Source organism: Lagopus leucura, unplaced genomic scaffold, assembly GCF_019238085.1.
Source record: "Lagopus leucura isolate 7727_CA_CO unplaced genomic scaffold, USGS_WTPT01 131-2_obj-0_obj, whole genome shotgun sequence".
NCBI lineage: Eukaryota > Metazoa > Chordata > Aves > Galliformes > Phasianidae > Lagopus > Lagopus leucura.
Genome location: NW_024963915.1, coordinates 93,907 through 116,829, shown reverse-complemented (window position 1 = coordinate 116,829; position 22,923 = coordinate 93,907). Strand labels below are relative to the sequence as shown.

The window sequence follows — 22,923 nt, the reverse complement described above, 5'->3', positions numbered from 1 at the left end:
GGTGTCCCGAGGCGCTCCCGACCCTCGGCGCAGCGCCGGCTGCCGGGATGCTGTCGGCGCCCTCCCCGGTGCCATGCTAAAGCTCCACCGGGCGCTTCGTGAGCGGCGCCGTTCCCGTCCAGCCGCCCCCGGCCGCGCACCGCCCGGGGAGAGCGGCTCGCTGCCCGGTTCTGCCCCGCCGCGCGCCCCGCTCCCGGCCCGGGCTCGCTCGGTGTGCGGAGGCCGCCCCCTGGCGGCGGGTGGTGCCGCCCCTCCCTCCGCCTCCCCTCCCTCCTCCCTCCATGCCCGCTCCGGCTGTCGGGTCGCGGCCGCCCCGGCTCCAAGATGGCGCAGGCGATCTTCGAGGCGCTGGAAGGTAACGGCGGTGCCGCTCCCGTCCGACCCGACCCCGGGGTCCCGCGGTTCGAGGCCGCCTCCCTCCCCCCCATCCCCGCGGACGGGCGGTGCGAGCGGCCCCGTGCGGCGGCTGCAGGGGCGGGAGCGCGGCCGGGCCCTTCCGTCACCTCCGCGCCTCCAGGCTGCCGCGGCATCGCGGTGCCCGTCGGTTCTCGTGGCGGCCCGCCGCTCCCCTCCTCACGCCGTTCCCTTTTTGGGCCTCCCTTTGCCCCCTGCCTCCTGGGCACCCCTGCAGCTCGCCGCTTCGGGCGGGCGCTCCCGTCCCTGCACAACGCGTCCCCTGCCGTCCCGTGTCCCCGCGTTCTGGGGCCTCCCCATCACCTCGCTGTCCTTTGCCCGTTGGGACAGCGATGTACGATAGACACGCCGAGCCCAGGGGCACCCAATCACCCAGCTGGGACACCGTCAGCACCCTGCTGCCAGCACTCTGGCTGCTCCCCCATCCCCAGGGCTGCAGGACCCGGCCCTGCTGCTGTTCACGCTTCCCTCCTGCCCCCAGCCTGCTGCCTGCCCCTATGTGTGTGCAGATGTTGGTGCACGGGGCCGTGCAGTGTGTGCAGGGCTCTGTGGCATGGCCTGCATCTGGCTACACAGGGCTCTGTGCTTGGGGTCAGCCTGCTGCGGAAAAGCAGCATCTTTTTCCCAGATAGGATTCCATCTTTCCCTTTGACACGTTGTCACCCAGGCCTTGTGTCAGCATCATAACACTGCTGTGCAAACAGCACCTGCGGCCGCAGCAGCAGCAGGATGAGCAAGAACAAATATTTCCCTCAGTTTGGTCAGCTCTTGATGCCTTTGACAGCACTTTGTGTGTGACCAGGTGCTCCGTTTCCTTTCTGCAGTCAGCTCCGTGCTGTGTTGGTTTCGTTGCAGAGTTTGGGAGGCCAAAGCATCTTTGCAAACTGTGTTTATTTTTCTTTCTTTTTCCCAGCTCTTGATAGCTGGACCTATTTGCTTTGTTTTGCTGACTGGATTGATTACAAGCTGACGGTGACTCAGTGTCTGTGTGGTGCTCAAGGCAGTCGTGTCCCCAGTGAATGCCATGGGGCAGGGACACCTCTGCGCTGCCACTGCAGCCCTTGGAGCTGTGTTAGCAGGAGCAAACCAAAGGGTTTACTGTGTGAAATTCAGGGCTTGAGGTGATAGGAGAACCTGGGTGAAGTGGGTGGTTTTGTTCTGGTCTCTAAAGTGAGAGAGATTTGAAAGGAGAGGGAAATAAAAGCCCAAATCAGCAATCCTGGATTTTTATCCTGGCTTCCCCAAATCTGTGTGTTTCTCTCAGGTTTGGGAAGGCATGCTGCTGCTGGGAAGGCACAGATGGCTTTTTTTTTTTTTTTTAAGGTTTTGTGGCTGAAGAGCATCCTGCAGGCTGTTATCAGTGCAGAACTGCTCCATGGCTGTCTCATGGAGCTGCAGCAGCACAACCAAGCAGCTGTGCCAGCCTGCCTTTGTTGGTTACTAAATCTTAGATGTTTCCCTCTGTGTTAAGTCTGTCATTGTGAGTTTAACTGGTGAAATGCAGGGACACCCTGTGCATCAGTGCAAATTGACAAAAGAATGAAGAGCAGTTATTTCTGTTGTCTTGGGCTGCTTTGCTTTGGCTGTGTGTGCTGCTGATCCTGCAAGCAGGATTGAGGCCACCGTGCAGCTTTTTCACTCTGAAGATCTGTCAGTGAGCCAGAAGGAGGGCTGGGCACACCAAGTGCAATAGGTGCAATGGGAATAATTCTTCATTTCCACTCTTTTTGCTTATTCCCCAAATATACTAAAACTGAGCATTTGATCCCCAGTTTTCTTTTGTCTCCTGCTAGCTTACTCCCTCTGCAAAAAGGCTGCTCTGTTCCCCTCACTGCTCTGGATGTGTCAAGCAGAGCCTGCAGTGTGCTTTGTGTGCTTTGCAGTTGCCCAGGAGATGCTGTGCAGAGCAGGAGGTGTGTTTGAAAGCCGGTGTGAAAGGATCCAGCGGCGTTGTGCCTGCAGGATGGGATGCAGCACTCTGCAGAGTGAAGGCTTGCAAAACTGGCCCTGCAGCTCTGCTGTGCCTGGCTGTGATTTATGTGACAGGGCTCCCATCGGTGTGGCAGTGTGATCTGCTGCTTTCCAGTAGCTGCTACCGCCCTCCGCCCCCTGGCAGCTGCAGAACAGTGCTCTGCTGTCTGCCAAGGGCACTGTGCAGCGGTGTGACCCCTCCTTGCTGCAGGATGGTTGATGGAAATGGTGCTCGTGGAGTCTCACTGTTGTTGGCTTCGCGCTGGAGAAATGGGTGTTTAGAATGTCTTTAAAACGTATGACCTCTCAGTGGGGCCTCTGCTCATCTGCACCATTGGAAAATGATTGGACTGGTGAATTTTCTCTTTAGCGCAGCACATAATCCCAAGGTCCAACTAGATAAGAGCTTAATTTGGCAAAGATCTTGAAGAAAATGTGCATGCTGAGCTCGATGCGGCGGCTGTGTGTCTCTGGCCTTGTTCCCTCCGTAGGTGAGCAGTCCCCATCTGTATTTAGTGGGAACATTTTAGAGCCTGTAATGAAAAATATTTGTGCCAGGCCAAGTGAGCTGGTTCTTGCAACAGTCTGGGCATGCATGCACCCATGGAGCCTCACAGGAGATGGAAATAAGAGCGTGTGACTGGCAGCTCATGAGGAAGAGGCGCTCATGGAGAGGTGCAGAGAGTGGAGGGAGCCGTGGTCCTGCTTGCTGTGTGTCCCAGCACTGAGTGGCAGCCAGTGCTCCCCAGAGCTCCTGCTTAATACTTCCTGCTGTATCTAAATCCTCCTGTAGTTTGTAGGCCTGTGTCAGATCAGACACAGGAAGGCTGATCTTGAGAACAGGGAGGTGTTTTAGGAAAATGTCTTAAAGAAGCTCAGGTGTGGGCTGAGTCCAGGATGCTGCACACCAGGCATTTTGTCTTCAGCAACCTTGATGGCTTGTCTTTGCAGTATCCTGCCGTGTCCTCAGAGAGAGCCACCCAGGCTGCTGTAATGGGCAGCCCATGACTTCCAAGTGTCTGCCTTGTAGCTATCTAAGCATCCTTCCTTGCTGGTGGGCATCTGGAACCAAGCCCTCTTTCAGCTTTCCTTGTACTTCTTCCTTTTCTTCTGCATGTACCAAAGCTGTAGAGACACACAGGAGTCTGTTGCTTAAGTGTGAATCTTAATGCTGTGGAGCATGGTGAGAAGGTGAGGGAGGCTGTGCAGCAGAGAACTTCCCTCCATGACTTGCTTTGAGCGAGCTCCTGGTCCCCGGGTGCTCCATCCCTGTTCATGCCATGCTTGATTTACCACCTGTGCTTGTGTCTTCTTCAAGGAATGGATAATCAGACGGTCCTGGCTGTGCAGTCCTTGCTGGATGGTCAAGGAGGTGTAACAGATCCATCTGCTCAAAATGTCAATGCAGCTGCCCCCATCCAGCCCATGGGTGAGTTCTGGGGAGCACAAGTGAGGTGTGGGGGCCATGGGCTGCAGGTCTGCCCCAGTCTGCTCTCACGGCTGTCAGAACAGCCAGCCTGTCCATGTTGGGTGCTGCTGTGAGTGTTGGAATCCCTCAGCAGGGCTGGGCAGAGCAGGGGGAAGGGTCAGTGCTGAAGCGAGCAGAGATGCTTTTGGGTGGTTTGTGGCAAGAGTGGCCTGTGTGTTCTGGATAAAGGTGGGGAGGGAGGGAGCAGCTGCTCCTTGCCACTACCTGTATTTGTATTTTTTAATTTAATGAGCCGTTTCTTATCCTCTGGGGATGTATTCAGTGATTGGGTACCTTGTCTGTGTGAGTGGATATGGGAATAGGTGGTTGCATGCAGAAGCCCACAGTTTTCAGCTAAGGGCGCTCTGAGTTAGGTACTGAGTTAGGTGCTGGGTTCCACACATGCTGCATGCTGACAGTTTGGCTGGCAGCAGACCCAGCAACCAGTGCAGTGGAATGATGCTGTGAGTCTTTCCCTGTGAGTGTGTTTATTCCTCCAGCCCTTTTTCCCCTTGTGTGGGCCAGTCAATAAGATCAAATTAAACAGTGAATTTCTATGTTGCCCTGGGAGAAAGAGAGAAAGTCTTTTGTGGTGGCCAGGATCTGAGTTGTGCCTCTGGAGAGGTTATGGTCTGCATCCCCAAAACAGATGGGAGTTTCTGTGAGCTTCAGGATATTTTTTTTTCCAGAGGCTTGAGTGCAACTGGCTCAAGTGAAAACTGCCATGTGCTTATGTGATTTACTAGTGCTGCAAATTTCATGTAGACCAGTGATGACTGGGTTCTTGTCCTCTGCCTCTGACATCAAGCAGAGGCACCACAGACCAGCAGTGCTCCTGGGAAGGGGATTCAGGCAGAAGTTGCAGTTGACTGTGTGATTTGATGCACCTTACTTCTCATCCTTTGTGTAACCTGAGTAACAAGGTCTGTCTCATCTGGGGTAAAGCTTTGGAAGAAGCTATGTAGACTAAAAACAGAAAGTGCTACAGGAGTGAGGCTGGATTGATTGATCATGCCATTGGGATGAGAAGGCTGATGATGGGATTCAGCTCATCTCAAGGAGACAGCATGTCTTGTGTTTGGAAGCACAACCGAGACAGGTCTCGTTCACATTACTTGTATTTAGGGAGAATTTAGGATTAGGGAAGGGCAGTTGCACCTGATATCTCCTGATGATATCCTTGAGATGCCAAGGTATGTTAAGTGTCTGTTTTCTTGCCTTTACTGGCTATAGCTCGAGTGTAGCACTGGGGAAGGCCTGCAGCAGTGACCTGTTTCTCTAATTGCAGATGATGAAGATGTGTTTCTGTGTGGGAAGTGCAAGAAGCAGTTCAACTCCTTGCCTGCCTTTATGACCCACAAGAGAGAGCAGTGCCAGGGAAACACCCCTTCCCTCTCCACAGTCTCGCTGGCCACCAACAGTGTGTACACCCCTTCCATCACATCGGTGCAGCAGGCTCCGAGCACGAGCCGACAGGTACCATGCTGTGAACCAGCAGGCTCTGCCACCGTGCTTGTGGGAGTGAGAGACCCCTAGGTGATGCTTTTAGGTCTGGTAATGCCTCATAATTCACCTCTCTCAGCTGTGGTCCTCTTAGCTTTTGACCTCCCATTAAATTTGCCTGGTCCTCGCAGCAAGGTGTCCTTCAGAGTGAGCGTCTGATACACCTTTCTCAGGCTGGAAGAGGTTCTGCTCAGGAATACCAGGTCTGCAGTGTGTTTGGGTAATAACCGTGCAAAGCTCAGTGGGAAAGGCTCTCACTGGCTCATGGTCTGAAGAGGAAAGCAGGTATCTGTGGCAGCCTCACCCGTGTCCCTCCTTTCATCTCCTGCAGTTAACCCCATATCACGTGGTGTGTTGTGCAGTAAGAAAATATCCTTACCTCGTAGCCCTCCTTCCCAACAGATTATCAGGAGCAAGTCCCTTGTGCATGACACATGCTGTGCTTGCAGCCATGGTGGTTTCTGAAGTTCTTCAAACCAACTGTTATTTTTTCAAGTTTACTCAGTGCCAGTGGATGGTGCTTCCCAGCAGCAAAGTGGGAGCTCTCATACAGCAAACTGTTTGTTTTCATCCATAAAATAAGGACATCCACCCTCCCCTCCTCTTCACCATCTGCAGCCAGAGCAGCCTCTGTCTTCCTCCAACTTTCATGGCTGTCAGGAAATATTCAGTAAAGACGTGATCTTGTCTGTGACTAGTTTGTCCTGTAAAGCTGGTTAATAACCACTGATTTGAACAGCAGCCAGTGACCTCTCCCTTGAGCCACTGTCATCTTTTATACCATTTTTTGGAGAACATTTCTGGCACTGCTTTATTGTTACAGCTAGAAACTGCCATGGACTCAACAGGAAGCTGTAGGTAATTACTTTGGCTTCTCACATCCTCTGGTCAGCAGATAGAAGAGGCTCAGAGGCTCAGCAGTAAGCCGTGTCACCGTATTTCTGAGTTTATTGTGTTGTCTTGTTGCTGGTTGACAGTGCCTTGTTTATTTATTTTCTTGTAGCAAATTTCTACATACATCACCGTTCCTCCGTCGCCTTTGATTCAGACCCTGGTGCAGGGGAACATCTTGGTTAGTGATGAGGTGCTGATGTCAGCCATGTCTGCTTTTACATCTTTGGACCAACCCATGCCAGCGGTGCAGCCCCCAGTGCAGGTAAGGGACGCGTGTGGGCTGAAGGGCTTTCGCTTCTTGGGACTGTGGTTGTGTGGCAGGAGAATGCAGGTGGTTGATCAGAGCCCAGAGATCTGCTTTGATGCAGAGTGCTGGGCACCTTCCCCAGGGGACAGCCAGGCTTGGGAAGGGGCATTGGGTAAATGACAGGGTAACTCAGGGCCTGCTTTCTGCTGGTGTCCTTGTTGCTGGATGCTCAGATCTTTTAATGAGGAATCCCCAGCTTTCTGCTGCACTCCTGTGTAGTGGTTGGTTTCCAGAGCCCTTATCGGTTTGCCTCATTGATCTCTTTTCCTGGCACGGTTGTTCTGGGCTTTCCCTAAAGCTGTCCATGCTGGATACACTCCTCTTGCCCTGAAAATATCCTCTGTAACCACAGGGTTTAAAAACAGAGCAACAAAACAGTGGGGTTTGAATGCTTGGGTTCTGGAGGAGACGTTGTCTACTGCCAGTCCAAATCAACCTTCTGTAAGTCAGCAAAGTCTGATCCAACCTGATGTTTGGACAGTGCTGCTTTGCATGAAGGCACCATCACTATTGCAGGTGCCCTTTTGGTTTGGGACATGGGAGCGCGTGTGAAGGAGCAACCCCTCCAGCTTTTTGCTGCTAGAGCAGTGCTGTGTTCTCAACATCTTGTCTGTCTTTCCCTCTTCTGGTTTTAGAGCGGCTTGAGTATGCATGCCGGGGCTGGTTACCTCTCACAGCCCCCTCCTCCTCCCCCACCACCTCCTCCACAGCCCCCACCACCCCCCCCACCAAGCCTGGGGGCTCCGGGGCAGCCCAACACCGGCAGCGGTGTGGTTGAAGTGTACAGTGCTCCTGCAGCCATGGCAGCAAACAGCTCAGTGGAGATCCAGGCGCTGGGGATGCAGCCATACCCAGCCATGGAGGTAAGGCTGTCCCCAGGCTCTCTGTACTCCTGGACCTCTTCTAGCAAGCCAGACAGCAGTGCTGCTTGGGCTAGAAATGTTGAATTAGCAACTGGGAGGTTATGCTAGGTTATCTGAGGGATTATTTCCTCTGGAGAAAAAGTACTGATCAGAAAGATGTCAGCAAGATGAAGGGGATTCTGAGAACTCAAGAGGGTGGTGAGGCCCCGGCACAGACTGCCCAAACGGTCTGTGGAAGTCCCATCCCTGAAGGGGCTCAGTGCCAGGCTTGGCGTGGCCCTGTGCAGCCTGATCTAGTGCCTGATGTAGTGGCTGGCAAACCTATTCACAACAGAGTGGGTTGGAACTGAATGATCTTTAAGGTCCCTTCCAACCCAAGCCATGCTGTGATTCTGTGAACAATAAAGAAAGCTGCAGGGCAGATGCTGGCTTCCTGCAGGTGTTGCAAGAAGGGCTGAGGTGAAGGAGTTGTCTCGGGTGCAAAGCACTGCACTGTGCATTGCAGGCTTAAATGGAGAGAAGAAGCCAATCTGAATCTCAGTGAGCTTGACAAAGGCAGCTTCTCCTAAAGAGAGGCACAGGCAGGAGTGGGTTTAATGGTGGATCAACTTCCACAGCTTCCATGTTTGCACTGACGTTCACAGTGGAAACTACTGGGTGTGATAGAGGTTTGCCAGCCTTACCTTTGTAACTGGCTGCTGATCTGCAAGTGACAGTGTTGAGAAATGGATGGGCATGTTGGATACTTGGTACTTAATACTAATTTATCAGGGTGGGAAATAGGAATGCCCTTAAACCGTATTGCTCTTTGCTGGTCTCTGTCCTTTTCTCTAAACATCCATTTTTGATGTGCTGATGTAAACAGCTCCATTTTGCCGCCTGAAGTTTTCTTGTGTTTTCCTTCCCATCTGCAGTCCTGCTGGGGCAGGGCCTGGAGGTCCCAGCCTTCAGGGTGCTGTGGGCCTGCAGGCTCAGCGTTGATGGTGCTGGTCACCTGCCCTGGAGGAATGAGGAACTATTCCATGCACTAGGCATAGGTGGGCTAGTAGAGGTCTCCTTCAGTATTTCTTTGGTGTTCTTTTCCTGCTGTAATGAATCTTGGATGCTTTGTGATGTCCAGCCAGAGTTTCGTAGTGTGCATAGGGTTAGTTTTAGAGAAACATTGATGAACTGGTGAACCAGAAATTTATTCATTGTGGCAGGAAAACTCAGCCAGTCTAATAACCTGACGTGGCAAGTGTTGCTGGAGATGGAGGATAGTAGGAACTGTGCTTAGCACAGTATTGTGCTGTGTAGCAAACCTCTTTCCACTGGTAATGGAACTCTTGCAGGTACCAAGCCAGTGTGTGGAAAGTCCTGTGTACCCCTCTCCCCCTGTGTACAGCCCTGGGAAGCAGGGGTTCAAGCCCAAGAGTGCCAGCGTTCCCACACCTTTGACCAGTGCAGGAGGAGGCAACGTGGTTGGTTTTGATTCCACCTCAGCTGTCAAAAGTAGACGTTCCAAAAGTGAGAGTGGGCTGCAGGAAGGTAAGTGTCCTTATGGCAGGTACCCTGTGCTAACCTGCAGGCCACCGTGCTCTCAGGGTCCTGTGGGGTGGCACTGACTGTGCTGCAGCTCCCTGGGAGGAGCACCACCACTGCACAAGGGTGTCAAGTGCAGGTGAAAGCGTGGGCATGCTTCTTGCCTGTCCCCTCTGTGTACACATGAAAGGACAGTGCAGTGCTGCTGCACAGGCAAACTTGTGCTAAATCTCTGCAGCTTCATCCTGATTGGATCCCACTTAAAAATGGGGGGATCCTGCAAAATAAGGTGTTAGAGCTTGGTCCGTGTTACCTGAGGCAGTAATGCCCAGCTGCAGTTCCTGTGGGCCAGATGAGAGAGGCTTGATTTCAAAGGCTGTAATATCAAGGGTGCAGCAGAGCCAACCCTGTGTGTGTTTCAGTGCCTGTGAATGACACGGGAGAGGCAGGACAGTGGCACACCAGCCATGGGACAGAAGAGTGTTAGATCCTCTGCTTGCTGAGCCTCCTTGCTAATGGTGAGGTGGATGTGTGCTCGACAAGTGACAAGGGAGGTCCCAGGCATGAGATGGAGGAAAGCCACGCGGCCAAGATTGGACCCACAGAGTTAAAATGTTATTTGTAGAGGTGTGAATGATCAAGCAGCTCTCAGAGTCTCCTAGAGCAGCCCATGGTTCTGCTGTTTTCCATTTGTAGCATGGCTGGAAGGTTCCCTGGAGTGGTTAAAGCCCAAAGGGAATTCCCTGCCTCCCACCTTCTGCTGTCCTCAGCACTTACTGAGCTAGCTCAGGCTACGTTTAATAGGTGCTTGTTCCTTCACCTCTCCCCGATCTGTTCAGGCAGTCCTTCGTTCTGGTTCTGAAATGCCTTTGGTTGAAGGCCCTGCAGTGGAGGGGGACAATGAGGTTGTGTCAAATCATGTCATTCCTGTGCACACTCTTACTCTTTCAGGGAAACCCAAGTCCCCAAAGCTGAAATGCACTTACTGTGACAAGGCCTTTACCAAAAACTTTGACCTGCAACAGCACATCAGAAGGTAAGTGTGATGCTAGCCTGAGCACAGTGGGGTGGCTGGAGTGGGTCTGGGCACAGCCCTGCTGAGGGAGTCCGCATAGCCAGTAAACCTCATGTTTGTCATGTCTCCCAGAATCCATGCTCTAATGACTTTGAGCTTCATCCCTCACCCTCTAGGGCTTCTCTACAGGAGCGTAGTTTAGCGGCTGAAGTGAAGGCTGCACCAAAGTTACAGTCTTCTTTCTGCTAATGGGCTGAGATTGGAGACCTTTCCTAACTGATGAGACCCTGAAAGCCACCTGTTTTCTGGAGCAGTGTTGTCTCCACTGCTTCCTTCAACTCTTTTTCTGCCTCCTTAGTAAGCTGCAGCTTGCATCAGCAAACCATAAGCTAAGCTCAGCGTCTACATAGGGAGCTTTTATGAAAGCCAGAGCTCTGGCAGGAGGCAGTTGAGATCTTCAGCATTTTCTCCATTGGGGTATGCTGAGCTCAGGACAGATGAGGAGCAAATGGTGGTTTGCTCGCCTTCCCATCCTGGGCTCTTTATCTTACATACTCCATGTGTCAAAGCCAGCTTTTTCCTCTGGCAGCAGAAGAGCAAAGTAGAAGGGGATTTCTGCTGTGGACAGGGGAGAGCAAGTCTGGGGAGATCAGGGTACTGCAGGGTAGAAGTCACACGTATGCAGGGAGGGTAAGTGACAGAGAATCTTTATTTATCTTTACTTGTGAGAAGAGCATTGGGGTCTCAGAAGTCCATGCAGAAACTCTAACTGAATGACCTGCAGAGCTCTTCACTTGATCCCTTGTCATTTCCACACTATCACAGTTTGTGTGCTGGGCTTGTTTCCTCAGGCCTTTTACCGTTCCTATACTGTTACGGTCTGAAAACACTTGTTTGGCTGGTCTGGAGGCTGATCTGCCAAGCAGAGATGGTGTGGTGCAGCCCAGACCTGGGGATTGCCTCCTCTTTCCACTGACTACAGCTACAGTGCCTTCTGCATTCAGTCACACAGGTGAGAAGCCCTTCCAGTGCATCGTGTGCGGCCGAGCCTTCGCCCAGAAGTCCAATGTGAAGAAACACATGCAAACCCATAAAGTGTGGCCTCCAGGACTAGGATGCACCATCTCCCGCAACTCCATCACAGTGCAGGTCATGGCCTTGAACCCCAACCAGGCAGAGGATGAGGAGAACACAGGTTTGCTGCCTGGGGATGGTGTGTGCTAGGGGCAGAGCAGTGATGGGAGGGCATTTCTGCATCTCCTGATCCTCCACAGAGAAATGGGGAAGACGGGCTATGTGTGCCACTTGCAGTCCTGCTGTGGGATTTAATGGCATGCACTGGGGAAGTGCAGTGGATGCTTGAGTTGTGTTTGCTCCACTCTTGCTGACAGCTTCATCTGTTGGTACTCCCAGCCTCCGATTCAGGTGCTGGTGAAGACAGTGGCTCTGTGTCAGGATGTGTATAGGAACAGGGAGAGAGATCTTTCCCTTTCTCACTCCTGACAGGTGCACCTTGGATAGTACCTGAACCACACTTGGTAGCTCTGGTCTAGGCTGGAGATTTAGCACAGCCTGGTGCTCTTGCCTGCTGGCAATATGCAAATTGCCTGGACTGGTCTGGTCCCTGTGACCAACTGAAAATACTTGATGCAAAGGAGAGCTCCTGGCTGGTCGGTGGTGTCTGCCCTTTCTGCTGATGACCTTGGTCACGGGTAGAAGCAGAAGAAACAGCACTATGGCAATGTCATACCTAGGACACGGTTCAGCTGCAGCTGGTCTCTGCAGACAGCAGGACTGCTACTGGCTGGATCTGACCACCTGTCTCCTGCTGGGCATTTGAATAAATTTGGCACTAGTTCCCCCTTGGCAGCCTGCCATACTCACAGGGCACAGTTATGTTCCTGGAAGCACAATGGTAAAGAGAATGGGTCAAGGAGGGGAAGCTGGAGTAGTCAGAGCTTTTGGTCGTCTGTAGACAAACTAGCCATGCCATTAGAAAGTGAGTTTCTGATCTAAAAATCTGCCTATGAAAGGAAGAGCCCGGATTCAGACCAAGCCTGGGTATCTCTCAGCAGCACAAAGTTTGCAGAGCAGCTTTCAGAGCTATTTTGTAGAGGCTGTGATTTTCTCTCTCCCTTCTCTCCAGGTTTGACTCAACCCTCTAGGAACCCAGCACAACCTCCCCAAGACATGAGCCCCATGGAGGAGAGCGATGCTGGCAAACTGGAAGCCAAGCAGGTTGTCTTGATCGACAGCTCTTACCAGTGCCAGTTCTGTCCCAGCAAATTCAACACCTATTTCCAGCTCAAATCACACATGACACAGCACAAGAATGAACAGGTAGGGACAGAGGGTGCCCTGTGTCTGTGGTGAGATTGAGACAGGTAAATTCTTGCCATTCGGCTTAGCGCTTTGCATATCTGGGTTGCACCTGTGTGTTCTGGGTGGCTTTGAAAAGCTCTGCTGCCCCTGTCCTGCTGAGCCACTGGTGAAAAATCAGTCAAGCAGGTTTGAGTGACTAGAGAACAAGAAAAAAGGCAAAATCCAAAGCTTTCAGAGTAGGTGGCAGCTCTTGCGCTGTAGGATGGTCGCTGCTGGGGCATTGTGGTCTCACTCCCTCAGGTGGTTTCATGTGCTCACAGAAACATCACCTCCTCCCATCTTGCTTTCTTGTTTTCTTAGGGGAATGCCCTGGCAATCTGTGTGGGCAGAGCAACTATCATGTGGAAGTTGAATAGGTTTAGCCCAGCGCTCAAAAAGTGAGAGAGCTGAGGGCTAGGAGGATTCACCTTTTGCAGCTGATCGTACCCCAGGGATAGAGATGGAAAGAGAGCAAGACCTGCCTGTGGATTGTGCTGAACTTGCGTGACCTCTGCAGCTGTTGACCAGCAGCTGAAGTGGCTCTGAGGGTCAAGGAAGGGTTATGTGGGGCCAGCTGTGTGCGGTGGGGTCCTTCCTTGGGTGATCTTTGGGTATCAGTTCAATGGCTGTTGTGCTGCAGGAGTGTAATTTTGGTTCCTGTTTAGTTCCCAGCAGGTTCTGCCATTGTCTTCACCTACAGTTGTCAGCTATGTTTTGATGCTGAGCTGCCCTGCGCTGTTATTCCCAGCAGGGAAGTGTTTTGCTTGGTTCAGTTTATCACCGTGTTGTGCTCCTGCTGCAGGGCAGGGTTTCCTTGCTATGCCCTGACTGAGTGCTCTTGGCCTCACGGGCAGTGTGTGGGCATGGTCTGTGCTCTGGGAACCCTGGTGCAACCTAGTGCAGAGAACCTTAGTTCCTCTTCAGGCAGTGGTTGTGTTCTATGAAATACCCAGCTGATGTGATTTCCAAAAAGGGAGATTTCTCTGCCTGTTACAGAGGACTTGCCCTGTGTGTTTCCATGGCGTGCCTTTCCACTTTCCCTCTCGCTTCTTCACCCAGGTGTACAAGTGTGTGGTGAAAAGCTGCGCTCAGACCTTCCAGAAGCTGGAGTCTTTCCTCGACCACATCAAGAGCCATCAGGAGGAGCTGAGTTATCGCTGCCACCTCTGCAGCAAGGACTTCCCCTCCCTGTATGAGCTGGGCGTCCACCAGTACTCGCACAGCCTGCTGCCCCAGCACAGCCCCAAGAAGGACGTGGCCGTATACAAGTACAGTAGCAAACAGTGCTCACAAGGCTTGTAGGAGTGGGTGTGTGCAGAGGGTGTCTGGTTGAGAGCAGGGGGAACATAAGAAAGATGAAGAGGCTGCTTGCTCAGCAGCCATAATTCTCCTGGACACACAAAAAGTAGATGGGGGCCTCTCCACCAGGCTATTTGAGCCAAGCATTTTGAACGCAAGGGCCCTTTCAGGAGGACTGCCATTAATTATTTAGGAAGATCCCATCACTGCAAGAGCTCTTATCATCAGTCAGGAGTGAGGTGAGCGTAGCTGAGTCTGCTCCAGGTTGGGCAAGCGACCCTGGGAAGCCCCTTCCAGCTTGATTCTTTAAAAACCTGCAGCAAGGAGAGTGTGCTCTGCAGAAGCTGTGCCTGGGTAAAATGAGTTATTACTTCTATTCTTGTGCTGTGAAAGGGCATACTACCTGGAGAAGCCTTTCTGTAAGTATAGAGGGAAAGGGTGAGGGAGTTCACAGCTCTCTGGGGATGTTGAAGTGCCCATAGGGATATACAGGAAGAGTAGGAAGCCCAGAGGATATTGAAAGTCACTTAGGACCCTAGTGGAATAAATAGCTGCTGCTAATGACACCATAGTTTCTAGCCATCCTTGTGCCTGGGGCTTCATCCTAAAGCTTATTGGCAGAGATCTTTGAGGTCAGAGCTCTGCTTATGTTTGTGGAGGTTTTAGTCTGCTAAAGTAAGCAGAAGTTTCACTGCAGATGCATGGTGTGAGCGTGTTTGTTCCTCGCTGATGATGCATGTCCCCATCACGCATTACCAGTCAGCTCTGACACAGGTCTCAGAAATACTGCCAGGGTTTGTGAGAATTGGTGGGTCAGGTGGAGTGAGCTCAGGTGTTGCAGGAGAGGAGTCGGAGTGAGCTGAAGCTTTGTTAGATGCTGGGGACCCCCCAGTGAAGCATGTCACCTTGTGGCTGCTCCAGCCATGGGAAATACTGCTGTGCTGTGCTCAGCTTCTTCACTTGCATGAAGAAGGAAGGAGATGTTTTATGTTAGGTGAGATCTTAGTTGTCTCCATGAAGAGATGGTGTGGAATATGTGCTCTGGTCCTTGGGTGCTCCCATGGGAGTTTGTGTAGAAGAGCAGTTGTAATTGAAAGGTTTCTTCACCCAGTTTTCCAGCGTCTTCTCCTGGTGAAGGATGTTGAGTTTGTGTGTGTGATCTGGCCATGTGGGTTGCTGAGGTTTCAGAACACCTAGGTGATGGTGTTAATGTCTGTACCAAACTGACCCTGCCAAAAATCAATGCGGAAGGTGGCTGGTGAAGGGCTGGGCTGCCCTGTGTGAGGTCTGCATGCAGTGATAGACCTGTTCACAAGCTCTGTCCTTTCTCTCTGCATTCAGATGTGTGAAGTGTGTAAACAAGTACTCCACTCCTGAAGCCCTGGAGCACCATCTGCAGACAGCAACGCACAACTTCCCCTGCCCTCACTGCCAGAAGGTGAGTGGGTGACTGCTGTCAGTCCTGGCTCTGATGGCACAAGACCCCTTGGATCCCTTTTCTCTCCCTTCTACCTCAGTATGGACTGGCAGGCTCACAAGGTGCTTTTCAGAGAGGCAGAGGTGGTTACATCCCTGACCTCGTGCAGAGTGCATTCCTCCCCACAGTGCTGGCTTTTCTCCCTGGTCCTCATTTGCTGACCTAATGAACAGAATTTGTAAGGGAGTCCCCTTATTCCCATGACAATGCAGAGCTGCACGCTTTAGGCTGCAGTCTTTGTTTCTTAAAAGTAAGTGTGTCAGTGAGGTCAGGGATGTCTCCGAGTAGTGGTGTTGCCTTTGAGCCACCATGCTTGTCTGCCCGTGGCTGGAAGAGTTGTGAATAGAAACCCTTGGGTCCCGGGGGAGCTCTGACACCTACGTTGCTGTCCTCATCTCTTGTTGCAACAGAACTCTCTGGGTTCCCCCTTGGTCCCACCTTTTGGATGAGTGCTCTGTGTCCTGGCAAAGAGAAACCTTTCAGAATGATGTGACTGGGACCGGCATGATGCACGGGTAGGTTTTGGCTGGAAGTGCTCATTTCAGCATGGCCCTGAAAGGGGCTTGATGGGCAAATTTTTATGGTGTTTGAATTTTTATAAATTAGTTTTTGAAATCCAGACTGAAATGTTCCTCAGTTTAAAGCAGAGGAAATGAAAGTCCTGCAGTGGGGGCAGGGACAATCTCAAAGGAGTGACCACTCTGTACTGAGGTAGTTCAGAAAGGGAGTATGTGCTCCTGGCATGGTTAGTAACCCGTGTTTCTTTACCTGCCTTCTCTCCACCCTCGCTCCAAGTGACAGATGCCCTTCTGAGCCTGGATGGGACTTTGCATGCCTCATGCATGTTTGAAAACCCATTATCTGCGGCACGATTTTTAACTTCTATTTGTATTTTTGCTAATATTGCTGTTTTCTGGAGGTCTGGGTACTGAGTACTGGGTATCAAACATCTAGGCTCTCCTTTGCTCCCCCTGGATGTGTTCTTGCAGAATCCTCATTAGGAACTCAGCTTGAATGTTTTCAATGTCCTCATTACACGAAGGGAAGCATTCCTATTGACTTTATAAAGACCATGAGTGGGAGCTCTTGATAATAGGTAACAGGGAGCAAAAACTAAAATCAGCAGTATGGGAATGTAGGAACTGCTGGGCAGGGGGAAGGTGTCATGGTCCTGCTGCTGGCAGGAAGCTGAGCATCTGTCTAGGGTGCTGGTCCTCAGCAGTATGGTGTCAGAAAATTTAGCAGTAATGTTTCAGCTCGTATGTTTCTTAAGGGTAAGGGTTTGTTTCGTTGAATGCTTTCTCAGCTCTGTGTGTATTTGCCCTCTACAAAAACTAAAGGTCCTCTCAGTGCTTCCTTTCCAAGAAAGCAATCACTGTGAGCTCGTGCTTTTTGTACAGCCTGCAAGTCCTTTGCCCCTTCAGCTCAGCGATGTCCCCTAGTGCTGCTGACTCAGCCTGGTTTCTGTGTGCTGACAGGTGTTCCCCTGTGAGAGGTACCTGCGCCGCCACATCCCCACCCACGGCGGAGGCAGCAAGTTCAAGTGCCAGATCTGCAAGAAGTTCTTTCGCCGGGAGCACTACCTCAAGCTGCATGCCCACATCCATTCAGGTACGGGGCTCTGCTGGCGCTGCAGCGTTCAGTGGCTCTGCATCGTGGTCCTTGCTGAGCCCTGTGGTGCTCTGGCTATTTTCCTGATATCCGGAGGAGCAGCGTAGGAGTTATTTGTGGTAACGTGGCTTTTAGGAAATGTGTGGTTTTCATTCAGTCTTGTGCCCAGTAGTGAACCAGTTGGAAGTGGAGCACAGAACTAGCTTCCCCACTGCCCAGGGCTGCAGAAGCTAAGGGAGCAGCCCTGGAGAGCTGCACACAGTAGGAATAGTATCCATCTATTTACCCACAGGGCAGGGTGAGGAATCCTGGAGAGTTTATAAAGTAGAGCAGCACTGCTGCCAGTGGGAATCCTGTCATGATTAGAGCAGCCCTGTGTGACTGTGCTTTCCCTGTCTCTTCATTCCTTTCTCTTTTTTTTAATCCAGGTGAAAAGCCCTTTAAATGCTCGGTGTGTGATGCAGCTTTCAATCGGAAAGACAAACTCAAGAGGCACATGCTGATCCACGAACCTTTCAAGAAGTATAAATGTCCTTTTTCGTACGTAGCATCTCCAGCATTGCAGCTTGTCCTGTTGGCTTGTGGCATGGTTTGGAAAGGAAGGAACGTCCCTTGTACATAGCTAGGGAACATGTGGCATTTGACAGACCTCTGCTGCTTGAGGAGGCGAGAATGCTGGGAACCCAGAAATGTTGGTTGTGTTTCACTTTCTGTGGGGCAACAAGTTCATCAAGTCCTCTAAAATGATGCCTGCCTACATGGGAGGCTTGGGAGATTGCACTCACAGAGCACTGGGGAAGAGAAAGAATATAATTTGAGCACAAAGCACAGGATTGCTTGAGTGTTGGGGTCTCCCCAACTGCACTTAGAAGCAGAGGAACCAGTGTACAACAAAGAAATCTAGATTTAGGAGGTGTATCCCCAAATCTTTGTCATTTCTGAGATAGTCAAGACTGACTTAGAATCATAGAATCGCAAGGTTGGAAAAGACTTGTCCCTGCTCCAGCCACCCTGTGGCCCCTTCCAGAGTATTTCTGACTGCCACTGGAACCTTGAACCTGCTGTTGTTAGCAGAATTTATGGTGATGCAAAGGCGGCGTGTGGTCCAGCAAAAGCCACGTGACCTGATAGCAGCCTGTTTATTTCTTGCCCCCCTCCAGAAAGGCTGAAATAGTGGGGCTCCAACTGTAACCATACTCAGGGACACATCCAGTTTCTGACAGGGAGAAGGGCGATGGATCTCTCTCCAGTTTATGCATCAATCTTCAGCTGCTTCATGCTGTTCACCAGCATTTGTTGTTCTTACAGAAGCCACACAGGCTGCAATAAAGAGTTCAACAGGCCTGACAAGCTGAAAGCTCACATACTGTCCCATTCAGGTAAGTGCAAAAATGATGCTCCAGCTCCTAATAAAGTTGATTCATTTACTATTGTGCCCTAGGAAACCTTTTTTGTTGTTCTTGTTTTGGGGTTTCTTTGCTTTGTTTTCTGTCAATGTAAAAAGTGTTTTCTTATGCCTTTCACATCCAAAGCGCTGCAAATGGTGATCAGATGAGACTGTGCTGACAGTGCAGTCTATGACATTTTTAGATTACATTTAGGAGAAAAAAAATGGGAGTGTAAGGCTGTTCTGTGCTTTCATCACGACCACCTGACACATTTTTTTTTCCTAGTGATATTTTAAACCTCTCACTTGAGGCAAGAACCGTTATTGTAAACATTCCGAACAACGATGTTTGAGGTGTAGCAGTTCATCCTTCTCTGATAGCAAATTTGCCTGGCACGATGTCTGTTAGACAACTCCTTTGGTTGTTCTAATAAGCAAGCTGAAAAGAATGGGGTTGTTGAGTGAGAAGGTGGCTGTTTCAAACTTTTATCAGAGAACGCCTGCGTGGAGGAGGAGGTAAAGCTATCATGCGTTCCCTTTGCAGTGTAGGTTTTCCTGCACTCTCTAACTGAGCTCTCTCCTCCCATGCTGTGTGCAGGGATGAAGATCCACAAGTGCCAGTACTGTAACAAGTCCTTCAGCCGACGAGCCCACATGATGGAGCATCAGCGCTCGCACACCGGCAACTACAAATACCGCTGCCCCACCTGCAGCAAAGGCTTCACACGCCACAAGTACATGAAGGACCACAAGTGCCGCCTGGGCTCCCCCAAGGACAAAGACCTGCAGCTCAGGAAGCCCCAGAAGAGACGGGTGGTGCAGGGACGCAAAGCGGGCCTTTCCCTTCCCAACCAGCTGCCTCTGGGAGAGCTGAAGGACAGCGCTGCTGGGGAAAGCCCCCAGGAAGACGTCCCTAACAAAGAGCCATTCCAGGAGTCAGACGCTGTCCTGTCCATTGTGGTTGGTGGGTCAGGAGCTGCCGACTCGGACCTTGTTGTTCCTGGGCAGCCCAACAGTATTGCATCCAATTTATCCTTGGCAGAACTGCAGGCTGCCTCGGATGGCCCCTGCACCATGCTGGCTGTCCCCGTTTACATCCAGACTGAGTGATCGTGTGTAGAGCCACTGTGTGGCTTGGGGCTGCTGCTGGGATCATCAGACTTGGTGCTGAAATTTATCCTGGTGAAAAAGACCAAAGCTCTTGTGGGGAGTAGATGGATATGGGAGAGAATGGCTTTCATTTCCAATTGATCTTCCCATCCATGGGCGAAGGACTTTTTGGAAGCCACTGATGGCTACAAGGCACTGAAGAGAATGGCTCCGTTTTTTTTCTTGTCCCTCTGCATCGCTGGTCAGTTAAAGGCAAGAAAGACTAAGATCCCTGAATCAGGGTGAGAAGGAGGAGCATATAAACTTGCAACAAACAGAGCTGCTGAAATCAGGTGGCTTTGCAAATCACAGCCCGTCCCATCTGTGGTTTTTCTGGCCTAAAAGCTGTATTGCCCAGTATTTGGGTGCCCTTTTCGAGAGCAAACAAATGATTCTTCCTAGTGGAAGCAAGTTCGTTGTGAGATCCTTTGGGAACACTGTTCAGAAATACTCTGATAGACTTTTCTGGTATCTTTCTCTGCTCTTATCAGTAAAAAGAACACCTTGTCTATACTACATGTGTTGTAAACTGTGTGGAGTCAGTGGGTGGGAGCAGCTGGGTGTGCACACATGTGTTAGCTCCTTTCTGCTTGATGTTCCTTTCATGGTGTTCTCACATTTTTCTCCATATCTAAGAATCTCCAAGTGCCTTGGGTATCAGTGAGTCAGTCCTTTTAACAGTTAAATGTGACACCTATGTACAATGAGAGAAACTTAGGCCTGGGTGAGGTCTCCTGCCCAGGGTCACACGGGAAACCTATGATCCATCTATGGCCCAGTTTTCTAGCATCTGCTCTGGGCTAAGTGCTGCAGGATACTTCTGTGCACTTCTCCTGTTGCTTCCCAGTCTGTATGTGCCCTCAGCTCAGTTTTATGTGTCAGTTAATAATTTCAGTTGATCATTGACAGGTGGGAAGTCAGTGTGATCTGGGAGCAAGGAAATCCTGCTAGTAGAGTGTTTTCTGTCATCCAGTTGGATTCTCCTGTCTGATTTCCCAAGTAAGAGATTCAAAGCTGATAGGGCAGCACCAAACCAGGGCACCTAATGAGAGGGAACTGAAAATTACCATTGTGTAATGTTGGGAGAGGAGCTGTGTGGGCAGATGCGGAGCCCAAAGTAGGTAGGAGAGAAGTCAAGTGTGCTGCTGCCTTCTGCTCTGGCCTTATGGGTCCCTCTTCGTTCACAAACCACGTTGCCTTCAGTTTTGTGCTGCCATCCAATGGTCCTGCTTGTTGAAGAAGGCAGCTGGAATCTGGAGAATATCCCTGCTGCTTCCAGGTCCACCTGGGACACACTGTCTCCATACTCTGCTCTCCACTGTTCTTTTGTTTGTTTGTTTTTTCTTTCTCTGTGTATGGGTAAGCTGAGCTTCCCTTGGTAAATTTTTTGTGATTAACTGCTACTTTATAGGTGTGAAAACACTGCATTTCCAGCCTGGGGGTGATGTGGGGCAGAGCATGAATTCACTGGGAGCTGACAGCCTGGCTGTGAAGTCCCTGCCTCACCTGCTGCTTCCAAATGGATTTTTGGCCACCAGAGCAGTCAACCCAGTGTCACTGGTCTGACTGGTCTCACCATGGTGCCTGGCTGCTGCCTGCCTGAGCTCCAGGCACTCCTCCTGTTTCTTTGCAAAGACTCTAAAAATTGAGGTTTGCAGGAGAGTGTAGAGGAGATGGAGCTGCACTCTTCAGGGGTGCACAGCAGCAGGGCAGGAAGCTACAGAGATGTGCTGGAAATTCTGACTCAGTGTAGAGGGATTTCATCCAAGAGAGTGGTCAGACACTGGAAAAAGGTTGTGGAGAGGCAGTGGGCTGTCAGTACTGGGTTGTACTCAAAGCTCAGCAAGGCCCTGAGCATCCTGCTCTGAGTGGGCACGATTGGGAGTTAGGGCAAGTGCTTCTGTGCATCTGGGACATCTTTCTTCTGTTGAAAAGGGCAGAGGTTATTTGCCCATAATGTTTTAAATACAGTTCTTGCAGGAGAGGAAACAGATTGCTAAATATGCTGTTCCTATTTTGCTGCTCTCTTTACCCACAGTGTACGGTGTCATTATGTGGCTCCGGGTGCTGGCTGCAGTGCTGCACTCAGGTCTATTTTGAGACAACAACATGTGGTGCAGCTCTCCTCCAGCTTGGAGGGCAGTCTGGAGGAATGGCCGTTCCTTTCTGGGCCCTGCCCTTTGTTTGAAAAGCAGAAAAAAATAAAGAAGCAGTTATTTAAAAGAACATCAAGAAGAAAAAAAAGATTCAATTTTGACATAGAAAAATCTTGTGGGAAAGAGAACTGAATCAGGAAAAAGTAGATGCTGTCGTTGAGACATTGAGAGTGATGTGCAGTTCTGTTCTGTGTGTGCAAAACAGCTGTGCCTGGAAGGAGGCTCCTCACGGCATGCCAGGAGCTCTGGAAACTCTGTTTCTTGCTGTTCCGTCCATCTTTATGAGCTTCACTGAAGCTTTGGTCAGTTAGGATGTGTACATGCTGTTCTATTTCCTGTGGGCCAAACTGGAAGAATTTCACCCAGGAACTGCATCTCTGCTTCTGCAGCATGTGCTGAGGAGGAGCAGAGCTGCTGGGCTGTACGTCTGTGTGCTCTGAGCACTGACAGCCGGATACTTCTCCACAGGGTTGGCTCTGCTGGGGGCACAAATCTGCTGCCAGAAGCCTCTTAGCATTTTCTGGAGGTTTCCAGGCAGGCCGGCTGCCTGCTCTGGAAGATCTGGAGCTGATGCTGGATCAGAACAAATGTCTCTGGTGCTCAGCATTCACCTCTGGCAGCAGATCATAGAGTCATAAAGATGGGTAGAAGGCTGTGTCTGCACTCTGACATTCTGATATCTCCCTCTGAGGGACTTCCTGCCCTGGGAGTGATTTCTGTAAACCTTGGATTTTTCTTCTCTATATTTCTTTGTCTTTCTTCCGTGTTTGCCATGACAAAGCTAACAAGCTAGAGTGAAGCAGGATCTGCTAGAAGGCGTTGTTGGTGAACTCCTGCAGATGGATTTTCTCATTGAACTGCTCCTGTCCTGCAGACTGTGCAGGAGGCAGTGCTGTGCTCACTGCATGGCAGTTAGCTGTGTCATCCGGCCCCTAAACCTGCTGGGGTGCAAACCAGGGAGATGGGCACAAAAATGATCTGAGGAATGGAACACCAACCATATGAGCACAGGCTGAGAGAGCTGGGGCTGTGCAGCTTAGAGAAGACTCCAGGGAGAGCTGAGAGTGGCCTGTCAGTGTCTAAAGGGGCTGTAAGAAAGAAGGGAACAGGCTCTTGAGCAGGGTCTGTCATGATGGGAGAAGAGGAAATGGCTTAAAACTGAAAAGGAGATATTGGATATAGGGAAGTTTCTAGGAGTGCAGTGAGGCACTGGCACAGGCTGCCCAGAGGGGTGGTGGTGCCCCATGCCTGCAGACACCCAAGGTGAGAATGGGGGGTTCTGAGCACTGATGGAGCTGTGGGCGTCTCTGTTGAGGAGGGGGGGTTGCACCACAGGGTCTTAAAGTGCCCGACTCCATGGTTCTTTTCTGTGTTTCCAAGGCTGCCTCAGCCGCGGTTACACCCGGCTCCATCTCTCCAGAACGGGGCAGCCGCCCACGGCCTCCGCCCGCCCCACCTCCTGCTCCTTCTAGGTCGCCATAGCGACCGCCCATCCGCTGACGTCACCGCGCGCCAACGTCACTCGCC

At 51.2% G+C, this 22,923-nt stretch overlaps 1 protein-coding gene across 2 annotated transcripts; it reads left to right on the top strand.

The window, feature by feature from the left end:
* The first annotated feature begins 270 nt into the window (after positions 1–270).
* Positions 271–19,758, top strand: ZNF341 (zinc finger protein 341). 2 transcript variants are annotated; one of them, XM_042891697.1, is made up of 15 exons: positions 271–355; positions 3,704–3,814; positions 5,142–5,329; positions 6,360–6,512; positions 7,193–7,420; positions 8,752–8,947; positions 9,893–9,977; positions 10,961–11,151; positions 12,103–12,296; positions 13,377–13,585; positions 14,958–15,054; positions 16,572–16,704; positions 17,133–17,244; positions 18,013–18,083; positions 18,690–19,758. In XM_042891697.1, the coding sequence occupies exons 1-15, from the start codon at positions 325–327 to the stop codon at positions 19,199–19,201; spliced, it is 2,511 nt and encodes an 836-aa protein (XP_042747631.1). In that variant the 5' UTR covers positions 271–324; the 3' UTR covers positions 19,202–19,758. The 2 variants fall into 2 exon arrangements, with proteins under 2 accessions (XP_042747631.1, XP_042747632.1); XM_042891698.1 differs by lacking the exons at positions 271–355; positions 3,704–3,814 and adding an exon at positions 6,180–6,276 and having other exon boundaries at positions 5,295–5,329.
* The last annotated feature ends 3,165 nt before the right edge of the window (positions 19,759–22,923 follow it).

Excerpts from the sequence above, each read along its gene's own strand:
- ZNF341 (XM_042891697.1), top strand. The coding sequence starts at position 325 with ATGGCGCAGGCGATCTTCGAGGCGCTGGAAG. Across the intron at positions 9,978-10,960 it reads CTGCAACAGCACATCAGAAG|TCACACAGGTGAGAAGCCCT; the intron begins GTAAGTGTGATG and ends TTCTGCATTCAG. Across the intron at positions 12,297-13,376 it reads CACAGCACAAGAATGAACAG|GTGTACAAGTGTGTGGTGAA; the intron begins GTAGGGACAGAG and ends TTCTTCACCCAG.